General features: G+C 39.5%; 1 protein-coding gene across 5 annotated transcripts in view; it reads right to left on the reverse strand.

Moving 5' to 3' along the window:
* Lrrc7 (leucine rich repeat containing 7) overlaps positions 1-25,328 on the reverse strand; it is a 475,963-nt gene that overhangs the window by 233,092 nt on the left and 217,543 nt on the right. For all 5 annotated transcript variants that reach the window (XM_015993791.3, XM_015993794.3, XM_015993790.3 and 2 more), the window contains one exon: positions 8,237-8,354. In XM_015993791.3, the coding sequence (XP_015849277.1) occupies positions 8,237-8,354 (118 nt within the window). The remainder of the gene's footprint in view (positions 1-8,236; positions 8,355-25,328) is intronic.

Below are 25,328 nucleotides of genomic sequence, written 5' to 3' on the forward strand. Positions count from 1 at the left end.
TAGTTTCCACCCGCCCATCTCCTCAACCGTTTATCATTTCTTCTTGATTTTTGAAACATCTCATGCTTTATTATCCTCCATCACCTTCCTGTGCAGTAGAGTCTGGAACTGCTCATTCTATGTGATTGCCACTAAAGTTCCCCTGGTAGCCATCTCTTCATCTTTTCAATGCCCCAAGTATGTAAAACTTACAAACATAATATATTAATTAAAGAGAATCAGACATCAGGGCCTGTAGTGTACTACTAGTATGTCCCTAGAATGTGCATTTTCATTACAGCAAAATTTTGACTATTTACCATGACTTGGTTACAATGTGAAAGCCAGTGAATAATAAGAAATTAGCATCATCAGACAATGTGGCTGGTCATACACTAGCAAAAAATGATGTGACTGAGACAGTATCAAGTGCAATGGAACATTGAAAACAACCAAGTAAGCACTGGCACACTGGAGGAGGGGGTTTAATAAAAGTAACTGCCATTGGAAGTAGAAAAGAGGAATTAATGAATTAGGAAATCAAACAAATCAAATAACAAATGAGACCAACAAGGCAAAGAAAGAATAGCTGAAAGACTTTAAAAAAGTAGAAAAACTTTTCAAGGCTGATAAAAGTAAAGACAAGGTAAAATGATTAAATAAATTTTAGGAATGCAGAGGACAATGTGGACATAGACAAGGTGGAAGAGCATAAAAATTGAAGAAAGTTATGGAGAAGAAGAAAAGTAAAATTAAAAATTGGATGATGGAGTGGGCTAGTTGGACTGTAACTTGTGAAAGAATGACTCAAGAAGATGTGAAGATTTAAGAATTAGAAAGGATGAAACTGGCTCATATGCAAAAACTAACAAAAGGTGTGCAAACCTGATTGGAAAGATGGCTCAGAGGGTAAAGGAACTTGCTGCCTAGCCTGAGGGCCTAAGTTCAATCCTGGGACCCACACATTGGAAGGACAGAACTGACAAGTACACACACACACACACACACACACACACACACACACACACACACACTTAAGTAATTAAAATTGTGTCTAAACTTTTTTTGAAGAAACATAAAACTCAATTGAGAGCCACAAAGTAAGACATGATGATAGAAAGTAGGCTGTTGGCATTTACCACTTGAAGACGTCAGTTCTTTCTAAGTTCAAATTCAAGTTTAAAACTTCAAATCAATTTTTAAAATTTTATTTAAGTTTAAAACTTCAAATCAATTTAAAAAATTTTAAAATTTCAGTTGTGCATCTCAACAAACTTGACTTAAAGCTTGGGGTGAATACCAAGCATATCGAGACACCTAAAATGAAGAAAGGAAGTGAGGGTAGGAACATTTAGATACTGAAACTCAATAAGACACTGTAATGGTGAGAACAGGTCTCAACTAGGTGGAATAGTTCAGCAAGTTGAAAGAGGCTGAGACTGTACACAGGCAGTGAGGGACAGGCTGCTGAGTGTCACTGGGGAAACTTTACACAGTCAGTGAGGGACAAGCTGCTGAGTGTTACTGGGGAGACAGTTCACCATCATGGGGAGGGGACAGGCTGCTGGATGTTCTTGGAATAATTCACCATCCATTCATATGAGAAAAGATGAATTTTGGCTATTTGTAGTCTCAAAAATAAGTTTCAAACTAAGTGAAGACCTATATGTGAAAAGAAAACCAATTGTTTAAGAAGTATCTGTGACATCAAAGTATGGAAGAGCATCTTCAACACAAAGTGATGACACACAACACAAAGGAGAAAAGGTTGAAGTTTACACATTAAATTTAACAATTTCTTTATGAAAAATGGCTTTTCAAACAATTTTGGAAGACATGCCAAAGACTGGGAAATAATCATTGCAGATCACACAAAGAAGAGGAAACTAGTGTTCAAAGAAATGAATCTCAAGTCATCAAGAACCTAAAAGACATCTCAAACTAAAAGCAGATCATAAAAGACAATTTGTAGAGAAAAAAGACAATTTGACCTCATCAATAAAAAGTACAAAATGTTTGCTATTAGGGAAATATTAAGTAAGAGCACTACAGTATGTCCATCTGATGAGCTGCCAATTAATAGATGAGAAGCAATAGAAAGCTCTTCTGCTGAGACAACTAAAGCAAGTTGTTCAACCTTCAAGAAGTAAGTTCAGAAGGGCAACATGAACAACCTTGAAGAATAGGGGTCTGGAGATATGACTCAGTGGCAAAGAGCCCTGGCTGTTCTTCTAGAGGACCTGGGTTCAATTCTCAGTACCCACATGGCCACTCATCACAACCATCAATAAATCTAGGTTCAGGGGATCTGATGCTCTTTTCTGGTCCCTCTGGGTACTGCATGCACATGGCACACAGACATACATATAGACAAAACCCTCATACACAAAAATAATATAAAAATAATTAAGAATCCTTTGAAGAATAACCTATAAAATATGGTAGTATTTTGTTGAAAATTTAAACCTTAATTCTGACAGCAAGAAGGGTGAAGTGATGGTCATAAATGTTTACATGTGCCTGTGAAGTTTTATTCATCTAAAAAGAATATATTTGCAATGAATATTAACACTTCATCTCCATGATAGACACATTATCTGATATTCTTTTCCTCATAAAAAGTATTCACTAGCTTAAAACTTGAAACCACATAATATTTTAATACTGTTAATTACCATTACTGTTTTTAATGAAATAATGTCAGAAGGAACATGAAAGATATGTTAATACAGAGAGGTAGAACTGTTGACTTAATTTAGAAATTCAGAGTCCTCACAGAAACAATGGCATTTGAATATTGAATAGAGTGAAAGTAAACCAGATGAAAAAGGCATGGAAAGTGATTTATGCAGAGGAAGTTGTGGTGATATATTGTACACCCTAATAAACTTGCCTGAGGCTCAGACGACAGCGCCAGTCACTAGATTAAACACAGAGCCAGGCTGTGGTGGCACACACCTTAGATCCCAGCACTTGAGATCTCGTGTCTTTGCTTGGGAAGCAAACACGCCTTTAATCCCAGGAAGTAATATGTCAGGGCAGAGAAAGGTACATAAGGCATGAGAAAATAGGAACTCACTTGCTGTGGATATCGCTCTGTATAAATAAAATGCTGATTGGCCAGTAGCCAGGCTGGAAGTATAGTCAGGACAAGCAGAGAAGAGAATTCTGGGAACAGGAAGCCTGAGTCAGCAGATGCTGCCAGCCGCTGCCATGAGTACCAACATGTAAAATACTGGTAAGCCATGAGCCATGTGGCAAGGTATAGATTTATAGAAATGGGTTAATTTAAGATAGAAGAACTAGATAACAAGAAGCCTACCACAGCCATACAATTTGTAAACATTGTAAGTCTCTCTGTGTTTACTCAGTTGGGTCTGAGTGGCTGTGGGACTGGTGGGTGAGAGAGATTTGTTCTGACGGTGGGCCAGGCAGGACTGGAGAAAACTTAAGATACACTCACTCTCTTTTGGTTGAGGATTTCATAGAGGTAAGACCTAGTGGCTGGCTGTTCTGCTTCTCTGATCTTACAGCTTTCACCCTGATATCTAGCTCTGGGATTTTTATTAAAAGACCATCTAAGATTTGAACAATAGGGAGAATACAAGAAGAGAGAAAGAGATCACGAAACTCTATTAAATGTTTGAGGAAGCTTTCTTGTACCCATACCATAAAGATAAAAAAAAATTGCCAGTCACCTGTGGTTAGAGCGGCACTGGAATGTAAGTGTTATTAGGTCAGCTGTGGAGACTCTTAGCTTTTAGGAGCCTACACTTTGTCCTAGATTGAGTATAGCACCTTAGGTGGAAAGAAAAAATAGCCATTCTGGAAATTTAGGTGGCTGCTAGAGCTAACATGTGCAGGATCAGTTTGGCAGTAATTGGATGAGCACAATTAGGAGGCTGTTTAAGTGGGTAGCACAGACCAGAGACAGAAGTGAGCTACAACGGTCTTTCCACAGACATAGGACACAGCAGGCATGGTAACTGAGTGGACATGAAATGGAAATTGGGAATAAATCCTTTCATTGATTGTCTCTGTGGATCACAGTAATGTAAGCAGAAGTCTGGAGAACACATTTGGGTGGTGAAGTGTTTGGTTTTAAGCGTATCATGTTTGAGGTGTCTGTGAATAGAGTTTCATGATCTCTTTCCCTTTTTTTGTGACTCTCAGTCCTTTCCAGTATTTTCCAGCACTCAGTTAAAACATTTAGAAGTTCCCAGTGTGCCAGGTGGGATTTTATGAGGAGTCTCTAATGTAATATCACATAAATATCATTGTACTTTTTAATACAATAAATGTAACAAGATGGCTTCAACATTGTGCTCATAACTCCAAATAGAAAAGTGAGCAAGACAGTCTCTGAATTCAAAGATTATATAATTTACCACATATAGAAAAATTAAAAATGAAAAGTAATGCCTAGTTAGCATGTACAAAGCCCCAGGCTGGATCTCCAGTGTCAATGTCACCTCCCCACGGGAAAAGGTGATGTCAGTTCAAAACCATTTACAAGGCAAAAGGTACCACAAAACAGGCAACTATACTATGCAATACTTACTTTTATTTGTTTAGATGGAAGGAAAATTTCATAATACACACCATTTGAAATATCTTCTGTGTATGTGTGTAGTATATGAGTGTGTGTGTGTGTGTGTGTGATGCAGGTATACTTTGAATGTTTTTTGGGGGAATTTTTAAACATAGCTTATTTCCATTATAACTCCTGGCCTCCTTGTACTCTTTAACCAACCAGCCTTCTTTCCTTCCCCCCTTCCTTCCTTCCTTCCTTCCTTCCTTCCTTCCTTCCTTCCTTCCTTCCTTCCTTCCTTCCTTCCTTCCTTCCTTCCTTCCTCCCTCCCTCCCTTCCTTCCTCTTACTATTTATTTATTTAATTAATGTTATAACCTGACCAGTTTCCCCTTTTTCTTCTCTTCCCATTCTCTCCCCCATCTCCCCTTTACACGCCCCCCCCCCGTCCACTCCTCCACTGTTTTTGTTCAGGAAGGGGCAGGCCTCCAATAGGTATAAACAAAGCATGACATATCAAGTTGCAGTAAGACTAAGCACGTCCCCTTGTATGAAAGCTGGGCAAGGCAATCCAGCATGAGGAATAGGTTCCCAAGAGCCAGCTAAAACTCTAGGGACATCCCCTGCTCCCATTGTTAGGAGCCCCACAGGTAGACCAAGCTGTACAACTGTCACAGATATATGGAGGACCTAGGTTGGTCCCATGCAGGCTCCCTGATTGTTGGTTCAGACTCTATGAGTTCCTATGAACCAGATTGGTTATTTAGTTTCTGTGGGTTTTCTTATGATGTTCTTCACCCCTCTGGCTCCTACAATCCTTCCTTTCTTCAAGAGATTCCCCTAGCTTGGCCTAATGTTTGCCTGTGGGTCTCTGCATCTGATGGATCAATTACTAATGAAGACTCTCTGATGACAATTGTGGTAATCACTAATCAGGCTAGGAGTCTTAACTGGGGTCATTCTTGTAAATTTCTGGAAGTTTCCCTTGCACCAGGTTTCTACCTGTCCCTGAAATGCACCCCCATCCAGTCATGTCTTTCAGTATTCTCCTTCTCCATCTACCCCTAATACAATCCCCCAAATTCTCATCTCCACCTGCTCCCAGTCCATATTGTAGATCTTTTCTATTTCCCCTTCCCAGGAGATCCATATATTCCCCCTTGGGGATTTTTTTTTAAATGTACAGAGGACTCTGTTGAGATTATAGCATTCAGCAAGAGAGGAAAGAACCTGGGCTCGGGAAATTGTATAACTCCTATGTCACCAGGGTTTAGCTTGATGCCATTTTGATGACCAAGAGTGATGTGACAAGAAGTAAGATTAGGGTCTAAATGAATGGTCAAAAGCAGCTTTAGACTCAGTGAGTTCATGTATTAAGGATTCTCCACTCAAGCTTTTGCTCAGATTGACAAGTCCTTGCAGGGATCTATCTAGAGATATCGATCTATGTTCTATCCCTGTGCTCCTGCTGTGCTGTGATCTCTACCCACCCAGAAGGGCTATTTCAACTGCCAACTGAAGTGCTGACTCTACTCTTTTTTCAGGCTCCTGTTCTTTCTTCACTTGACAGATTCTTGAAAGATGAATTAATCTCCTTTGAGTAACTGCCCAGGTCCTTGTCACAGCACATGGGGACAGCTTCCAGCTATAATGTTCTGAAGGGCTGTTTGTGTGATTGCCAGCTGTGGTCTGGGCATTGTCAGCTCACACCCTTGCAATCCAATGTGCACCCTGCATGCCACTTTGTATAAACATTTCCAGGATATGGAGGTAAAGCAAAGTAACAGATTCAGCCTTCTAAAGATGCCCAGACTTCCTTCTTAGGAAAGTAAGGGAAATTCGTAATTTTAGTGTACAAACACCACTGAAAATTATTATATGCTCTCAGTAAGGTTGCTTCTCAGGAACTTCAGGTTTATATATGGTGGAATGCTGTCTTATCATCTTTAAAAATAAGGTAAGTTTTAATTTACTTGTACTGTCTACTAAACCTGCCCAAAGGCCAGATGTGGTATCAGCCTTATTACATTTCTTAGAATTATAATTTGAAAGTAAAATTTGAAATATAAATGCACATAAGTATTTTGATAGTAATAACACATATATTTATAGAGAATTTTCTAGAAATCTATCATTTTATAAACATTTATTTTATTTTATTTGTGTATGCATGCCATGTCTGTGCGGTGCTCACAGAGGCCAGATGAGAGTCCCTTGGAGCTTCAGTTACAAGCAGTTGTGAGTCACCTGATGTGGGTTCTGGAAACTGAAATTAGGTTTTCAGGAAGAAATGTATATTTTCTTAAATGCCATCTTTTGTCCTTCTGTAAATATATTTCTACAAAAATAAAAGTGGACATGAGGCCCCTCTCCATGGGTCTAAATCTGGTTGCTATTCTTTCTCTAGATCTGTAAATCTTTCGTGAATTGTCTTCATGAGAACCCCCTGAGTGGCCAGTCAGCTTAGTGTGGAAGGTTGTTTAAGTGCCCAGTTGACACATGTATTGTCTCTTTCAAGCTAAATTTGGTATTTGGACCCTTTTTTATTAATATAATAGTCTTAGTTAGTCTTCCCATTCTCTAAGAATGCATGTGATCAAGCACTTACAGAGTACTGATTATTTGTGGGTACCTATCTTATTTTGCCAGTGACACTGTAAACCTAATGATGACTCTCAACCATTTAATCATGAATTCATTCAGAATTTATTGAGAATGCATCCATCCTCATCCTAAGGATGGCCTTCAGGTTGAATGTAGCTTTACACACAAACATTAACCTTCCATAGCTATTTATTTAAGTATCTAAATAATTGTCTTAGATACAAGTTTTGTGAGGGAGGACTTGCTCTTTTCATGCCTGTCCCCTTGGCACCAATAATACTGAGTAGAGTAACCATTGCACTATTTGTATGTGACCATGGACACGTTTTTCACCGGAGAACTTAATGATGGTAGGGCTGTGCTTTGTATCCACAAATTACCTGATCACAATCCTTTGGGCTAGATCTTTGATTCTAATAAAACAGGAAGCTGAAGTCATTTGGAAGGAATGAGGTCCTACTGAATGAGTTAGAATACCTGAGATGGTCTGAAGGCCCAGTTTCCTCCAGGAAACCCTCAGAGAAAATATCAACATGAACATCAATATTAGCACCAGTGTCAACAAAATCACCAAGTGCATGAATTTGGCTCAAAATACAACAGATATGACTGAGCCCTGATAGTTTTCCAGGCTCTGCTCAAGGCATTTGGAATGTGTCAGTAGCCAAAACAGTAATGCCTCTCTTGCCATCTGATAGAGTTTGTGATCTGGGTCAGGAGAAGAAGGGCAATAACCCTGGTGAATAAGTGAATTCTGTGCAGAGGTGAGTACCAAAGGGAGAGTGGAACCCAGAGAAGCAAATGGGAGGATTGTTTCAAGGAAGAAAACAGAGCTCATTGAGCAGATAATATTCTGAAAGTGAGGAATAAACCTAGCAGAAGATGAAGAATAGTTTAGAGAGTTAGAGTGTATATCTAAGTCCAGAGAGGAATAAGATTTGGGGAAGTCAGCCATACTGTGAGAAGAAAAGGAGAGGTTTGTTATCTTTCAGGTATGTCATACAATTTAACTCTTAAATAGAACTTAAATAAAGTCAAAGAAAAAGTTATTACTCACTAAGAAAAAAATTAGAAGACATTTTCAGTAAAATGATATGAAGGTGTTTGGAGATTCTTATCTTACCATTTTTACTGATGTCGAGTTCTTTCAGATTAACTAGGCTAGCAATAGAGGTCGGCAGACTTGAGAGGTCATTATCAGGAATGCTTAGTTTCCGCAGAGCTTGACAGTTGAACAATTGCTGTAACAGAAAAGAACAACTCGCTAGTTAGGCCACGGTTTTATTAGACTCACTCATACCTAAACTCAGTGGCAAATTTGAAGTAAACATTTTTTTTTATCAATGTGACAGTAAAAGAACAATTAATAAAGCCTCACTTTCTTCCACACTCAAATTGGAACAGCTTCACAACCCGTTCAGCTGTTAGTGCCTCGATGTTTTCTCCCATACACAGATAAACAAAACAGAACAAAATGAAAACCAGGCAGACAAAAGCGTAGGAGTTACCCTCTGCATTCTCACAGCTAAAGGAATCACCTTAGCTCTCTTTATTTTGCTGTTGTATTAGATTTCAAAAAGTCTTATTTCCATTTCTTCATCCTGAATAAATACTTGTATGTTATCAAGAGCTCTAGCACATCAGAATACCTACACTCACAATCTTTTGTGTCCCCTTGCATTGCCTCATAAATCATTAGTAGATGAAACATAGGATGAAAATTCAGTCAGGCTCATTTCACAGTTCTATGATTCCAAAGTACTAGGTGGGGGAGAACCAAGTGCTACAACTGGTTCTGGAACTTAGCATTGTTGAAACCACTGGTGGGTTGAAGTGTATTTCAGAGGTTGTTTCTTGATCTACTTGACAAGTATAGCAATGGGGTAAGGCAGCCTGCATTTTCAGCAAGACATCAATTTGGGTGATTTCATATAGGTGTTTCTAGTACTACACTGTGAAAAACAACTCTAATTTTTTTTAAAACTCTGTTCAACTCATCTTGACTACAAAAGACATGAACAGTTGGAAGAGAATTTTTTATTCATTTCTAGACAAATTATCTTAATGAGATCCTTTCTGACATTTCTAATTCTGCTTTGCTGAACTTCCACAGATGAAGTCTGGTAATCATGACTATGCAGTTGGCCAACAGTATATTTAACTACCATTTCTTTCTACACACAATTCCTTATTTATAGGAAAAAACAATGAAGCATACGGCTGTTATTTCTTAACCCATTAACTTTTTAAAAAGGAGATCATATGACTTCTTACATAAGAGGAAATATGAAGTCTCCTACTTTGGGTTAGTCATCTTGGGTTCTTTATAAAGATTATTTGCTACTCGACATGACGTCAGAATTACTTTTTTCAGCATCCTATATAGACTTCCTCTTTTTATAAAACTTTGAAAGAGACATTTAATGGATTCTTTGAAAGACATTCCACCTAATCAAATAGGAAACACATGGTTACAGTCCCAGAAGTTACTATCAACTCCCTTCCAGTGTGTGCTATCTAGTAAGACAGTGATGTACTGTATGAACATGCAATGTGGTTAGTTACAGCTTCACAAACAGTCAATTATCTCATCATTGATTTGGGTAAGACTTACTAACCACTCTTTCTGCTGATCACTACAACCATTTTATGAATGTTAAAACTAAAGATTTTCAAAATACAGTCTTTTAAGTCTTATTATAACAACTAACTTCTCAAATGCACTCAAGATTTAGCAGAAATACTAGTATTCTTCAATTTTGAATGAAGTGACATACAAATTTTTAAAAAACGGAAACTCCTTTACACACTCTACCAGGGAGAATCCAAGCAGAATCAGGCACTGACCCCAGATCAGTGTCTGGTCAATCCTGACCGCTTATTGCAGTGTTATCACTGAACTCAGCAGTTCTCTTGCCTGTAGAGAAGGGATGCTAAGCCATACAATTTGAGACTTGAGAGAGTGAGATGTTATATCAATTCTAAGCCTCACAGTTTTCTTCTACTAATGTTTTTGTTATTTGGAATATACCATACAATCAAGGGTAAGTTATTTTTGAGGGCTATCCTTTTTCCAGATATTCCTACATTAGTGATTTATCTCATAATATGGGTCTTTGATTTGATGAAGGAAGTCCTTGTAAAGCTATATTATCCAGAAAAGTTGGGTGACTGTTAGCAATTAAAAGTACATTAATGTACAGTATGATGGTCTGTTTGATACTTTTCTAAACAAAACAGTCTCTTTGAAGGCAGAGTCCTGTTCAGCTTTCCTGCATATCACATATTTCTCCTTCTCATTTACCACAGGACACTTTTCTGTCCACAGTTTGTGCTGAGCCAATAATTTTGAGAGTGCTGATAATTAAAGGGAAAATGAGAAGAGTGCCGAACTCCTGCTGAGACAGGCTGTTTTGGACAGGAAGCTTTAGAGAGGTAAACAGTGTCAGTGGAGCCTGCATCAAGTTTCTCATCTGAGTGAAATTCTTTGAGTCATGCCCTCTACAAAGCTAAGAGCCCATGAACAGCTTTCTCAAGATTCAAATTTGAGTGAAAATAATGTTCAGTCATTTTATATATATATACACACACACAAACAAACTGTATTCTTCAATATAGGGGAAATAAACATAATTAATAGCTACTTAGAGTCAAATTGTTAACTATATGGGTATCCTGATTTCCATTTGCTAATATCTCACATTTTTAAAACAATGCTCTCTTGGTGGTAGAGCACTTGCTTAGCAAGCGCAAGGCCCTGGGTTTGGGCCTCAGCTCTGGAAAAAAAAAAAAAAAAAAAAGAAAGAAAGAAATGTTTTGAATCTGAAAATGCATTTGTGCTAGAGTGCCATTTCTCTTTAGCTAGGGAAACAATTTAACTCTGACGAAATTCTTGGGGTCTCTGCAAACTCCATAGCCAGCCGAATAACAATCTGCATGAGGCAAGAAGGAGGAAGTTTAGTTCAACACAACTTAGTAGCAGTGTTGGTTCAAACATAGAGGGTCTGACCCTGAGCTGTTTATTTTATTTTAGGCATATTTAAGCACAGCACAATTTTGGAAAGAAGTTTTCTGATGATAACTAACTCAATCCCATGTATACAACAAAGCTTAAGACATATTTATATTGAAGCGCTTTATAAAGTTCATATGACATCTTCCATAAAGATGGGGTTCAATTGACTAAGAAACAATGCTCAATATAAAGGTCTAGGGAAAATGACTGGGATAAACATCAATGTCTGAGGGAGTCAGGTGTGGCCTGGCTTTATAGATAACACAGAGGTCACTTAGGCTATTGTAAAGTACATGTGACATCTCCTATAAGGTTGGATTCTATTGACTGACCAACAGTGCTCAAGGTAAAAGTCTAGGATAAATATAATAGCCTGGTGAAGTCAGGTGTGGCCTGGTCTTACAGATAACACAGGTCACCATTACCAGGTTATTAACTACATCCATTCCCAGACTTCTGGGTGAAAAATAGGTCATGCATCTCTTCCCTTAAAGAGATAATCCTGTATGTTTAATGTTTCTGGCTTCCCCAGTGCTTATCTGTGAGCATAAGGCCCTCTTGCTCTCTAAATTCTATAAGGTATCATTTCATTCATTAATTTCTAGAGAATTGCTTACTTGTGTCTGTTACAAACTAGACCTATGTGGCAACGAATACAAGGGATATTACCTGAGATACTAGGAGTCATCCCCTGGGAACTAGACTCTGTGTTTGAATACTTAGACACACATGTAAATGCCCTGTGTAAATCTGTACTGGGGTATCAGAAATGTACACACAGGATCTGGGCACTTGATGGATTGGGACAGAACATCAGCAACGGGAGAAAACCTCTCTAAAAAAAGTTATGAAAAGGAAGAATCTTGAAGGAATCTAATGGGAGTGGCCATGCTATGCGTCTCTCAGTTGCCATTTCAAACTAGTTTTAGATATTCACCTGATAGTATGAGGGGATCTGGATCTTAGAGAAAGTTCCCTGATTCTGTTTGTATTAAAGGTGTGAGTACTGGATGTAGAATGAATCTTAAAAGGTCTTATTAATAACATCAAACCTGGGGCCAGTTATTAGGATGAATGCTGGAAGATCAGAGAAGCAGAACAAGCCACAGCCACCTCACCTTGCCAATTCTTCAGCTGATCCTGTTTCCTCAGACTGGAAGCCTTCCAGTCCTCATTCGGAATGAATCTCAGCTGAACTGTGCTGCTCAAAGCCTAAACGCTTAACCAGCCAAATGATTCTAGTTTCTGGTCTTCACGCCTTATATATCTTTCTGCTTTCTGCCATCACTCCCTGGGATTAAAGGCGTGTGTCACCATGCCTGGCTGTTTCCAATGTGGCCTGGAAATCACAGAGATCCAGATGGATTTCTGCCTCTGGAATGCTAGGATTAAAGGCATGTGCTACCACTGCCTAACCTCTATGTTTAATATTGTGGCTGTTCTCTTCTCTGACCGCAGATAAGTTTATTAACATGCACAATATTTTGGGGAACACAATACCACCACAACTGGATATATGCTGAATGTCAGTATTACCCTCAAGAGCCAAGATGAAGAAGACATAAATTGTCTCTGAACCCAAGAAATAGGCAGGACTTTTATCAGGCAACAAAGTTTCAATATTCATGGGATAATTGCAAAGTGCTGAATATACAGTGAAATAAGCTGTTAGAGTTGCTACATCAAAACAAAAATCCTGCAAAGTAAATGTGTTTAATATGTCTGGATAACTAAGGCAGGATCTGAAAGCATAACGATGAATCAAGATTATCAAAGAGAAGTGAGTGAAGGAGAAGATTAAAAAAGATTAAAGTCAGATGGAGGAAGTAATGGCAGATATGATAATAAGGAGCAATTAGATAAACATGGCAAGAAAGACACCGGATAATCAAGAAGGCTCCCAAATGACACAGAAGAGAGAACAAGAAGGTTTTGTTGGAGCACTAGAAAAGTGAGTGCAGAGAAAGACGACGACGAGGTTGATAAAGGGTGTCAGAAAGGCAATCTTCACTCATCTACAGGAGGCACAAACACAACAAATTCCGAACAAGAAAAGGGAGAGAGAGAGAGAGAGAGAGAGAGAGAGAGAGAGAGAGAGAACACAGTTTTATTTGAATTTTCAGAGAACAAGGACCAGAGCATCTCTAAGTTGCCAGGAGGAAAGATTTCCTTTGAAAGTTGTGCAGAGGCTGGAGGACTAGCGCTAGGATAGCTCTGTGTTGTGTAAAAACTTTCTGTACACTGTGAAGATATGCCATTCTGATTGGTTCAATAAAAAGCTAAATGACCGACAGCTAGGCAGGATTTTCAGGCACACAGGATCCTGGGAAGAAGAAGAAAGGAGTCATCAGGGAACACAGAGCAAGCAGGATAGGCATTACACAAGTGAAGTAATAAAGCCACAAGGCAGAAAGTAAATTAATAAAAATGGGTTTATTTAAGTTATAAGAGCTAGTTAGAAACAAGCCTAAGCTATCAGCTGAGGTTTCATAATTAATAAGAAGTCTCTGTGTCATTTAGTTGGGAGCTGACTGGCAGGACAAAGACTAGCCATATAGCTATGGTTGACAACAATTTTATATTATATTTTAAAACTATAAAAGAAGACTTGGTAGTTCTCAGCACATAAAAACAATAAATGTTTTTATTTATGGAGGAGATGAGACTGCTAATTACCTTGATTGGACTGTCACATACTATGGATATGTATTGAATTTTCTCATAGAAACCCATGAACGTGAATAAACATTGTGTCAATTAAAAATAAAAAAGCAAAACGTAATTTAAAAAAAGGTGAATTCCCAAGAACAATTAGAGTGGGGATTCACTAGATATTAATCTTCAAAGAACCAAGAATAATCTTATATTGACAGTTTTTTTTTAAAACACAAAGTACAAAACAACAGCATTTTAGATAAGGACCAACTGAGTTCTTTACCAAGAGTCTCAGACTAAAGCAACTGTCAGAAGATATCATTAAATACAAGAGAAAATGATTCTAGAAGAGATGTCAGAGTGGAAAGAAAGATTAAATAAATTTAATAATATATAAAAAGCAAAGTATGGGTAAATCTAAATAGTCATTGACTCTATAAAGCAGCAATAAAGTGCTAATTATTGGCTTAATAAACAGGGAAGAGCTGAAATTCTGAAGAATGGAAGCGTTTCTGTCAAGAGAGAGATGATTAGATTAAAAAGTCTCTGGTAATTAACCTTACAGATCTTCTATAGAGAAAGGTCTGAGAGTTACCGCATGTTACTTTTAAAAATGTAGCATGGTCTCTCGCTCATAAGCTTTCAGGGCCTCTCTGTTCTTCAGGAAAAAGTGCAGACTCTTCCTTGTGGCTTTTGAGGCACTCATCTCTGCATTTCCTCATCCTACCACATCCTCCATCTGCTGTGCCTCCTCCATCAGCTTGCAAACCCCACTCTGCCTGCCACTCATGTTCCAGTCTCCAGCTGATGCTGCTTCCTGTCCTGCCCCACCCCATGTCCTGCCTTCTCCTTTACACTCAGACTGTCTTAGCTGTTTGCATGCTCTGCCTTTGTTCTTGTATAAGCCTTTATTGCTTTTGCTAAGCTGGTAGCACGGATGCTCATGTGTGTGAGGGCTGCACTGAAGGTTTTTCCTGTTCCTGTAGATTTGACAGTGTGCCATGCAAGGTCTTCTTTATTTCATCTTCTTAGTGAGGAGATGTTACTTCATGAATATTATTATGAGGAGGAATAATGTAACACAGAAGGAGTCCCATTTCCTGAGTACCTGTTACATAAGGGCAAGTCACTAAGCTTCACTGTAAAAATTTTTATTCTTACAACAGTATTGGAAATATGTCATTCTTAACTAGTTTTGTAGAGAAGAACACAGTTTTTTTTTATGATGTATAGTTAGCAAGGGTAAGAGCCAACATTCACATACACATCTGTGTACCTACCAAGCTGTCTCCAAAGCAGCACACTTCCCATTTTTCAAAGATCTATGCTTTGGAAAGGTAACTGACATCTGATAGGAGTGAGAAAGGTGGGTGAGCAAGACCAGGGACATGAGTGATACATCTCAGGAGGGCTGACCGAAAGCTCACCAAAGACTATACAGCAGCAAATATGCAACTGGAGAGACATCTGAGTGTATGCTATCCTAAAGTGTCGGCCATATATTATTATGCTTTGCACTGGCATTTTGTTACATGCAGGCTTGGAGATTAATGGCCACTATAGCAATGATATGACATGCATGTGAATGACTGTATGTCAAAACATAGTTCCTGAGGGGAGGAAATAAAAAAAATAATCATTTAACTCCCCACCACAAGTAAGAGGATTATTTGGGAACTTTTTTTTTTTCCTGGAAAGTTGCATGTAAAATGGTAAATTTTCAACAAGAGGGCTGTGGGTGCCACTGTATTTACAGGGCAGGCTTTGTTCTGGAAAAGGACTAATGTCCAGTGAACTGGTATCTCTGAATGGCTGGTTTCTTAGAAGTTCCTCCTCAAAGCCTGCTTTCAAATGTTCAAGCAGTAACACTTGCAACTTGGTTGCAAAGCTCTTTCAAGGAAATAATTACTTTGTATGCATTACAAGAAAATGTAAAATTCTTTAATTAATACAAATGTAAATAATTATCTTTATTTAGGAAAGTGGCAATTCAGAAATAATAGGGCAAAAATAGTTTTATATGCGTATTTTGTGAAATTCTAAGCTTCCAAATACCCCCCTTTCCTCCTTTTCTTTCTTTCTTTTATTTATTTATTTATTTTTATTATTATTTTACAACACCATTCAGTTCAACATAATAGCCACAGATTCCCCTGTTCTCCCCCTCTCGCCCCCCCCTCCCCCCAGCCCACCCCCCATTCCCACCTCCTCCAGATCAAGGTCTCCCCTGAGGACCAGGGTCGACCTGGTAGACTCAGTCCAGGCAGGTCCATTCCCCCCCTCCCAGACCGAGCCAGGCAAATGGATGGATCTAGAAAAAATCATCCTGAGTGAGGTAACCCAGACTCAGAAACACAAATATGGTATGTACTCACTCATAGGAAGATGCTAGATGTGGAACAAGGATGACTGGACTGCTACTCACATCACCAGTGAGGCTACCTGGAAAACGGGACCCCAAATAAAGACACGGAGAAATGGACGAGATCTACATGAACAGCCTGGTCATGAGTGGGAACAATGAAGGGCGACGGTCGAGGGAAAGAGAGTGGGAGATCCTAGCTGGATCAAGAAAAGAGAGGGAGAACAAGGAATAGGAGACCATGGTAAATGAAGACCACATGAGAAGGTGAGAAGGGGAGGAAGCAGAGAGCTAGGGAGGCCCACGGAGATCCACAAAGATACCCCTGCAAAAGACTGCTGGCAATGGTCGCGAGACGGCAGGAATTGACCTACTCTGGTGATGGGATGGCCAGACACCCTGATAGTTGTGCCATAAACCCCATCCAAGGACTGAGGAATCTGAATGCAGACATCCACGGCTGGGCCCCTGGTGGAGCACTGGGAGTCTAATTAGTGAGAAAGAAGAGGGTTTATATGAGCGAGAATTGTTGAAGCCAAGGTTGGATAAAGCACCGGGACAAATAACCAAATGAATGGAAGCACAGGATCTATGAACCAAAAGCTGAGGGGCCCCCAACTGGATCAGGCCCCCTGAATGCGTGAGTCAGTCATTTGGCTTGATCTGTTTGTTAGGCAGCTGTGCATTGGTGCCGGGTCCTGGGCTCGTTGCATGAGTTGGCTGTTTGAATCCTGGGACTTATGCAGAAATCCCTTTCTTCCTTTTCATCCATTCTTCTTCTCATCTCTCCCCACCCTTTCCTCCCAGACAGCTGGTGTTCAGCCAGCACCTCTTTAACAACTATGCAGTGGCAGGACTCGAAAAGAGATAACAAAAATACCCTTCCTTGAGTATTCAGTCACCTATAAAGAGAAATGCCATATATCTAGCTAAATAGGATTCCAGAGAAAGGAATTATAAGATGACACCAGATGAAACATTTCTGGGCTCCATCCTTAACCTAGAGAACCTGTATCCACCCTAAGTGCTTATTAGAAATGAATTAATTTATTTCTTCAAATTTCTGTTTGTGAAAAAGAATTGCTCCTGTGACTAGAAGTGGGATGATGGGAGATGAAAACATCCATATGAACAATGAGAGCACCATGTAAGGTGGAATTGATATCGGCAAGGAGGGAGGCAGTGAAAAGGAGAATTACCATTGGATGTCACAGAAGGGAAGGGTTTATATCCAAACAGAACCTGAGGGTCTTTTGCAGTGAGTGGGGCATAAATATGGCAGCTGTATGGCTCTGCAAGACCAGACAGGACTAGGTAAGATTTCAGCTACAGGAAAAGGGAACAGTTTGGCTCTCCCTAGTGTATTTGGCAATATAGAATATGCTATAAGGAAGGGATCTCTCTTATGTCTTGCAGAATGATTGCAACAACAAGTTCCCAGGCATTTCATCTTAACAAATGGGAAATACTGTGTCTGCTGTTTCTAAAATACAGATCTTTTCAGCCACAATTTGTGCAAAGATGCTGGGTTGTTTTTCCTTTTGGAATAGCGGGGTAATTTTAGCATTTGTCACTGTCTTCAAAGAGTATATATTGGAATGCTAGAATTACAGCTGTTGGCTTGAACATAGATGGCATAACACATTTCCATACTTATCCTATTCACTAATCATATGCACTTAAAATTTAAAGTAAAAATCTTTAACTTACATTTCTATGATTATTTGGCAGTATCAAGCTAATAAAACCTGAGAAAGAACAAACAAATACTGAGGAGAAAAATCATACCTTTGGTTGTTTTAATTTTTCCAGTTTCACTGTTTCGGGATATTTGGAGTATACTGTTTTGTCAGTGCTGGGCACTGAGCCAAGGCTTTGCTTTGCATGGCAGGCATTCTACCCTACACCACACTGTAGCTTAGGGTAGATTCTGATATCCATTAAACTACAGAGTGCAGTATGTGTGTCAGGTAAAGATTATTTTGCAGTTCTCTTTTGTTATATTTTTGGTGACCAGAAGTTTATATGATTTTTGGTTATTTGGAATTTAAGGGATCATTGGCTTTGTCTCAGGGGAACAATCAACATAGGTATGAACAACTGGGTTCTATGGCATTTGACACAGAGTTTGATAAATGGTCACCAGAGCATCTATTGCTACTTCTTTTACCCTTGTGTATTCCCATGATCCACTTTTACAAAATCACACTACAATTACTTGTGCAATGAGTATGTAGTAAGAACAGAACTTTAGACTGAATACTGTGCTAGTTCCTGTTGATTTAAATATTGAACCAAACTTGTCCTGACTTCCACAGGAGTGTGGACACAACAGTACTATTTGCTTCATCTTGTGTCTGTGGACATAGAACAAACATACAATATATATGTCATGTGAGCAGTTGCCACAAAAACCTGTATATATGATTATAAAAGGAAGCTCAGAAGAGCATGAAGTGATTGTATCAGAAAATGAAGGATGAAGGCCAGGAAAGAAGAGATTTTTAAGATGAGGGACAGAGTGGATGAGAGGAAGAGGAAATGCCATTTCCTGTTCAGGACCAACCCTGTGAAACTGGAGGCTATAAGGGCCACTGTAGCCAGACAATGGAGGCTTCAATTTTAGCACTCCAGGCCCAGGCACACAGGTTTTTCCAGAATGTAGAGAAGAGGTAGGGACACGCTTTAGCTTTTACTGTGGCTTTGTCATATTTACATTGGAGATATATCGCTGGTGGCTGTGTGGAGAACAAAACAGGGAGAAAGGGATGATGTAAGAACTATCAATAGGAAGATTGTTCTGTCAGTGTCCTAGAGATGACAAGGGCCAGACAAATGAAGAGAGACATTTAACAAGCAGCTAGAAAACAAAAAATGACAAGACGCAGGTTTGTTTGGAAGGCAAGTTGAGAAGTCAAGGAATACAGTGTTCCAACTCATGAGTAGTTACTGAGATGAGAGAAACTGCGACAAGAGGAGGAGATAATTAGGCTTGTCAAGAATGAAGAGTTCAGAAAGTGTCACCACTTTTGAAGACTGAGGTAGTATTGAGCTGGGTGATAGATTTCTGAGCCTTCTGTGTGGTGCTGAGCATGAGAATGGATACCATGTAAAATAGGCCAGAACAGGAAGGGCCCTCTTTCCCCACACCTGAAGCTAGGACTGGAAACATCACAAATGAAACTTCATTTCCTGGCATGAGGGAGGATCCAGCTCCATATTCTATTTGTCAGTTCAGTCACCTTCCTTGAAACTCTCCAGGCTCCTTGTTTCTGTTTTTTTTTTTTTTTTTTTTTTTTTTTTTTATTAGAGTTTGTATTTCTGCCTACTAGGGTCTTCCATACCAGGCCCTGCTCCATATCTCTGAATTTAGTTTCTTCACAGGCTAGTGACACTGTTTCACTGACGACTGAAAAAGCTGCTGTTATTAATGTTAATGAGAACATTGGCATGGTGAACATATTTTACAAGGTTTTCTGTAGTCAACCCTTAATTATTTAGAACAAAGAAAAAGAGCCATTATTTCTGTTGAAGACAGCTGACATAGAAAAGACTCTATTGAGGCCATAGAAATTAAATGCAGTACAATTAACTTGTATTGCCCAAAAGGAAAACAAATCTTTAATTCATCCACTTAAAATTTAAAGAAAACAGAAAACATCCTGAGCAATAAATCCCCTCCCTTCTCCCTCTCAACCAATCAACAGTAAGGCTCCACTATTGCCAGGAAAGTAGGAAGTGGTGAGGGGTTCTACAGAGAGGCCTTTAGTGATTCTTCTGAGTCTGACAAATCTGGTGACTGATTCAGTGCTGCTTCAGGCTCATTATGGAAACACCAAGCTGCCTCATTGCATGGAAAGAAGAGCTAGTTTCAGAAATTCATTTACATTAAATTTCCATAAATTGTGGAAGGAGTAGCTGTAAAATTATTTTCTCTTGCTCTAGATCACTGTTAATTTAGAAAAGACCATTTAATTTCTGGAACATAGAACTATCATATCTCAATTTATAGGAAGAAAACGAGAACAGTTTTGTGCTGTTTACCACATAATGGCTGATGAGAGCCACCGCTTCTTGTTAAAACATGCATGTCACCTCTCATTCATGTGTTGTATTACTTAATCTCAAACAGTAGAGAATTGCCACAAGGTCAGTTGACAATAAAATTGAAAGACAGGCAAAATATTTTTTGCAAAGTACAAGATATTTTTCTATTTCTCACAGGAGAGAACTCATGTTAGAACATTCTCTAGACTAGGGTTCATATTCAAGATGGCCTAACTCCAAGGTATGTTTTCCATTACCCAGCACCAGTGTGCACTCACATTGTTCAAGGAATGATTCTTTCTCTTTGAAGCCTAGTCAAGTGTCTCTTAACCTTTCTACTCCAAACTTCTGACAAGGCAATAGAGTGAGTAGGATTTTTGTCTCCATGTTCAGGTAAGTATGAACTCCACAACTTACTCATGCTTCTATTTTAGAAATCTTTCAATTATTGGTTATTATGGCAGGATGAAGCACACATAGATGCTTGTGTTTTCTCAGTTATAGTCTACTAGCTTCTAAAGGCTAATGCATGTGGTGGTTTACACAGTTGAAGAGAAATCAGTTCTATGGGAGGTCAGACTCACAATTTCTCTCAAGTAATCTTATGTTCTTTTAGAAGTTTGGATTTGCTAGGAATGGACCAGGTCAACTAAGATTTCACAGATTTCTTCAGGCTCAGAGTACATGGCTTTCCTGCCTCTGTATAAAGAGGAGACTCTATAGTCTACTCTTGGTATAATCAGACTGTTTTCCTAAAGGATTGTCTTATCTTAGTATTATCAGCAGGACTTTTAAATGGATTTCCACAGATTTCAGGACAAAATTCAAATCTCCCAGTTTAGAACAAAAGGCTTCATCATTTCAGCCTCAATTCTCTCTCTTGCCTTACATTCATACATGATGTGGAACTTTCATTCTTATCAACGCCTTGCTCATACCTAGGAATACACTCACTTCCTTTCCAAAAAGCTTCTGCTCATCCCCTATGTCTTGCTTGCAATGTTATTCCTTAGGAAGAGTGTTTTGTTGAATTTATAAAATGCCACTTGATTGTGCATTTTAGCAGACACACCTGATAGTGATATTGTTGAACCTATGCTTTCCGTGCTAACAAGCATGTAAGACTTTCACATCCCTGTTCCCTTATACATGGACCACCCAGTGGAGAAATAGATGAGATCTACATGAGCAAACTGGGGGGTAATGGAGGGCAAGAGATGGGGGATGAGAACATAGGTGAATGGGAGGTTCAAGCTGGAACAGGGACAGAGTGGGAGAGCAAGGAAAGAGATTCCATGATAAGTGAAGACATTATGGGAATAGGGAGAAACAGAGTGCTAGGGAAGTTCCCAGGAATCCACAGGGATGATCCCATCATAGACTACTGGCAATAGTCCAGAGGGTGCCTGAACTGGCCTACTCTGGTGATCAGATGGCTGAATACCCTAACTGTTATCATAGAGCCCTCATCCAGTGACTGATGGAAGCAGATGCAGAGATCCATGGTCAGGTCCCAGGCTGAGCTCCAGGAGTCCAATCGATGAGAGAGAGGAGGGATTCTATGAGCAAGGGGCATCTAGACCATAGTAGGAAAAAGTATGGAGATGACTAGCCAAACTAGTGGAAATGCATAAACTGTGGACCAATAGCCGAAGAGCCCCCATGGTACTGGACTGGGCCCTCTGGATAGGCAAGACAGTTTTTTTTCTTTGTCCATCTACTTTATTCCCCTGGGATAAAATCCAATCTACACAGCTACAGCTCTGTACTCAAGCCTAGTTCTGTTTTTAGGCAAGACAGTTGTTTAGCTTGAACTGTTTAGGAGGCCCCCAGGCAGTGGGATCAGGACCCATTCCTAGGGCATGAGCCAGCTTTTTGGAGCCTAGTGCCTACTGTGAGACATTTTGCACAGCCTTGGTGCAGAGAGGAGGGCGTTGGACCTGCCTCAACTGAATATACCAGGCTCTGCTGAGTCCTCATAGGAGAACTTGCCTTGGAAGAGGTGGGAACAGGGATGGGTTGCGGGGAAAGGGTAGGGGGCAGGAGGAGGGAGGAATCTGTGGTTTGTATGTAAAACAAATAGAAAATCTCTTAATAATAATAATAATAAGCTGAAAAAGCAAAAAACAAAACAAAAACAAAAACAAAAAAAGAGAATATAACCTGACACACAGCTGATATTTAGTGTTCCAGTGATTTTTTTAAATTATTATTAAACTAAATATTATTGTTAGAGAAAGTACATGTTGAGTTGAAAACACTTATGTTCATAGCAGCATTATTTGTAATAGCCAGAACCTGGAAACAACCTAGATGCCCTTCAACCGAAGAATGGATAAATAAATTGTGGCACATATACACAACGTAATACTACTCAGCAGAGAAAAACAATGACATCATGAGATTTGCAGGCAAATGGATGGATCTAGAAAAAATCATCCTGAGTGTGGTAACCCAGACTCAGAAACACAAACATGGTATGTACTCATTCATAGGAGGATACTATATGTGGAACAAGGATGACTGGATTGCTACTCACATCACCTGGGAGGCTACCTGGAAAGCAGGACCCCAAGAAAGACATGGGGATTGCCCAATGATAGAGAAATGGATGAGATCTACAGGAACAGCCTGGCCATGAGTGGGGGTAATGAAGGGCAAGGGCCGAGGGAAAGAGAGCTTGGGGGAGTGTAGATCCCAGCTAGATCAAGAACAGAGAGGGAGAACAAGGACTAGGAGACCATGGTAAATGAAGACCACGTGAAGAAGCAAAGAGCTAAAGAGGCCCACAGAAATCCACAAAGATACCCCCACAGTAGACTGCTGGTAATGGTCTAGAGACAGCCCAAACTGACCTACTCTGGTGATTGGATGGCCAAATACCCTAATTGTCATGCTAGAAACCCCATCCAATGACTGAGGAATCCGGATGCAGAAATCCACAGGCAGGCCCCAGGTAGAGCTCCAGGAGTCCAATTATCGAGAAAGAGGAGGGTTTATATGAGCAAGAATTGTTGAGAACAAGGTTGGATAAAGCACAGGGACAAATAGCCAAATGAATGGAAACACATGAACTATGAACCAAAGGCTGAGGGGCCCCCAACTGGATCAGGCCCTCTGAATGGGTTAGACAGTTGATTGGCTTGATCTGTTTGGTAGGCATCCAGGCAGTGGGACTGGGTCCTGTGCTCATTGCATGAGTTGGCTGTTTGAAACCTGGGGCTTATGCAGGGTCACTTGCCTGCCTGGACTGAGTCTACCAGGTTGATCTCAAGTCCTCGGGGGAGGCTTTGCCCTGGAGGAGGTGGGAATGGGGGGTGGGCTGATGGGAAGAGGAGGAGGGCAGGAGGGGGGAGAACAAGGGAATCCGTGGCTGCTATGTAGAACTGAATTGTATTGTAAAATGAAATAAAAAAAGAAATTGGAAAACTAATCTTAAACTTCATATGGAAACATAATAAACCTTGGATAGCTCATACAATCCTAAAAAATAAAAGAACTCCTAGAGGTATCACCACCTCATATTTCAAGTTGTATTACAGATATAGTAATAAAAGCATAAAACAGACATATTGATCAATGGAATAGAATTGAAGACTCAGACATAATCCCACACACATATGATTTTTGACAAAGGAGCCAAACAAATATATATTGGAGAAAAGACAGCATCTTCAACAAATGGTGCTAGTCAAATTGAATGGCTGCCTGTAGAAGAAGGAAAATAGATCCATCCTTATCACCTGTATAAAACCCACCTCCAAATAAATCAAGGACCTCAACATAAGGCCAGATACACTGAATCTTATAGAAGAGAAAGTGGGAATAGGCTTGAACTCACTAGTGCAGGTAAGAACATTCTCAGCAGAACACTGATAGCACAGACACTAAGGTCAATCAATAAATGAGCCCATTTCAAAATTGAATATTATGATTTTCTTAGTTTCTTAGTATAAATATTATAATATTTGATTTTGTCTTTTAGTTCATATATAAGTCTGGTCAAACATCAATTTATAAAGAGATTTCTGGGCTGGAATGTAGCTTAGTGGTAGAGTACTTGTTAAGTGTATACAAGACCCAGAGTTTGAAAACACAAGTGATATAAGCTTAATTTGTGTTAAAAAAACTGTGCTATCCTCCAAGTGGACAACCTTCAGCCATCATCTACCTTCATCATGCTTCAGTGGGCTTAAATTCAAAATGAGGCTAACAAAATCACCTGGAAGAGTTGTTCTGACGAAGGAACACCATTGGCCCAGTATACGAGTGGTCATTTCTGCCTCTCCACCAAAGAAAGAACATTACAAAGTATAGCTGACATACACATTTATGACCTCAGTTCCTGTCATGTGACCCTCCTCTGTAAGCCTAAAGTCCATCTTGTCAGCACATTGTAGGATCGCCTCCTCTCACCATTTCAGTTCAGTGAATTTCAGAACTTCCTTTCACACATTAAAACCTCTGTTGTTCACAGCAAGTTTCAGAGTGCATCATGTCCCTCAAGTCTTACAAACTATTTTTTTCTGTACTGTGTTTTCTCCTTTCGTTCTTGTTATAATGATTGGACACATCTGCTTCTCTCCAAGTCAGTTTTTCACATATTCAGCAAATTCACATTCTTTACCATAAGAACATGGCTCCTCCCGTTAAGACTGCAGTTTCCTGCATCCAATTTCTTTCTCTGTCTTTAGTTTTATATATACAAATGAGCTTCAGTGTCACTGATTTAAGCAAGGAGTTCCTATCTTTTCTTTCAAAATGTATTTTTTTATTTGATGTGTGTGGGTGTTTTGTCTGAGATATGTATGTGTACTAGGTGAGTGCCTGGTGCCCTTGGAGACCAGAAGTAGGTGTCACATCTCCTGGAACTGGAGTTACAGAAGGTTATGAGCTGTATGTGGGTTCTGGGAATCAAATCTGGGATTTCTGCAGGGCAACAAGTACTCTGAACCCCTGAGCCATCTCTCCAGCCCAAAATGTCACTGATTAAAAATAACCCCAACAAAACAGTTCCTTGCTTTGAACAGGCTTCTTCAGCTTGCCTACCTCTCTGTCCCTTGTAGTGATGTCTTGCAGGAGAGTCTATTTGTTGTTTCTTCAGTCCCCATTCTTCACTTCACCTTGACACTCTCA

The sequence above is a fragment of the Peromyscus maniculatus genome, chromosome 6, assembly GCF_049852395.1.
Source record: "Peromyscus maniculatus bairdii isolate BWxNUB_F1_BW_parent chromosome 6, HU_Pman_BW_mat_3.1, whole genome shotgun sequence".
NCBI classification, from domain to species: Eukaryota; Metazoa; Chordata; class Mammalia; order Rodentia; family Cricetidae; genus Peromyscus; species Peromyscus maniculatus.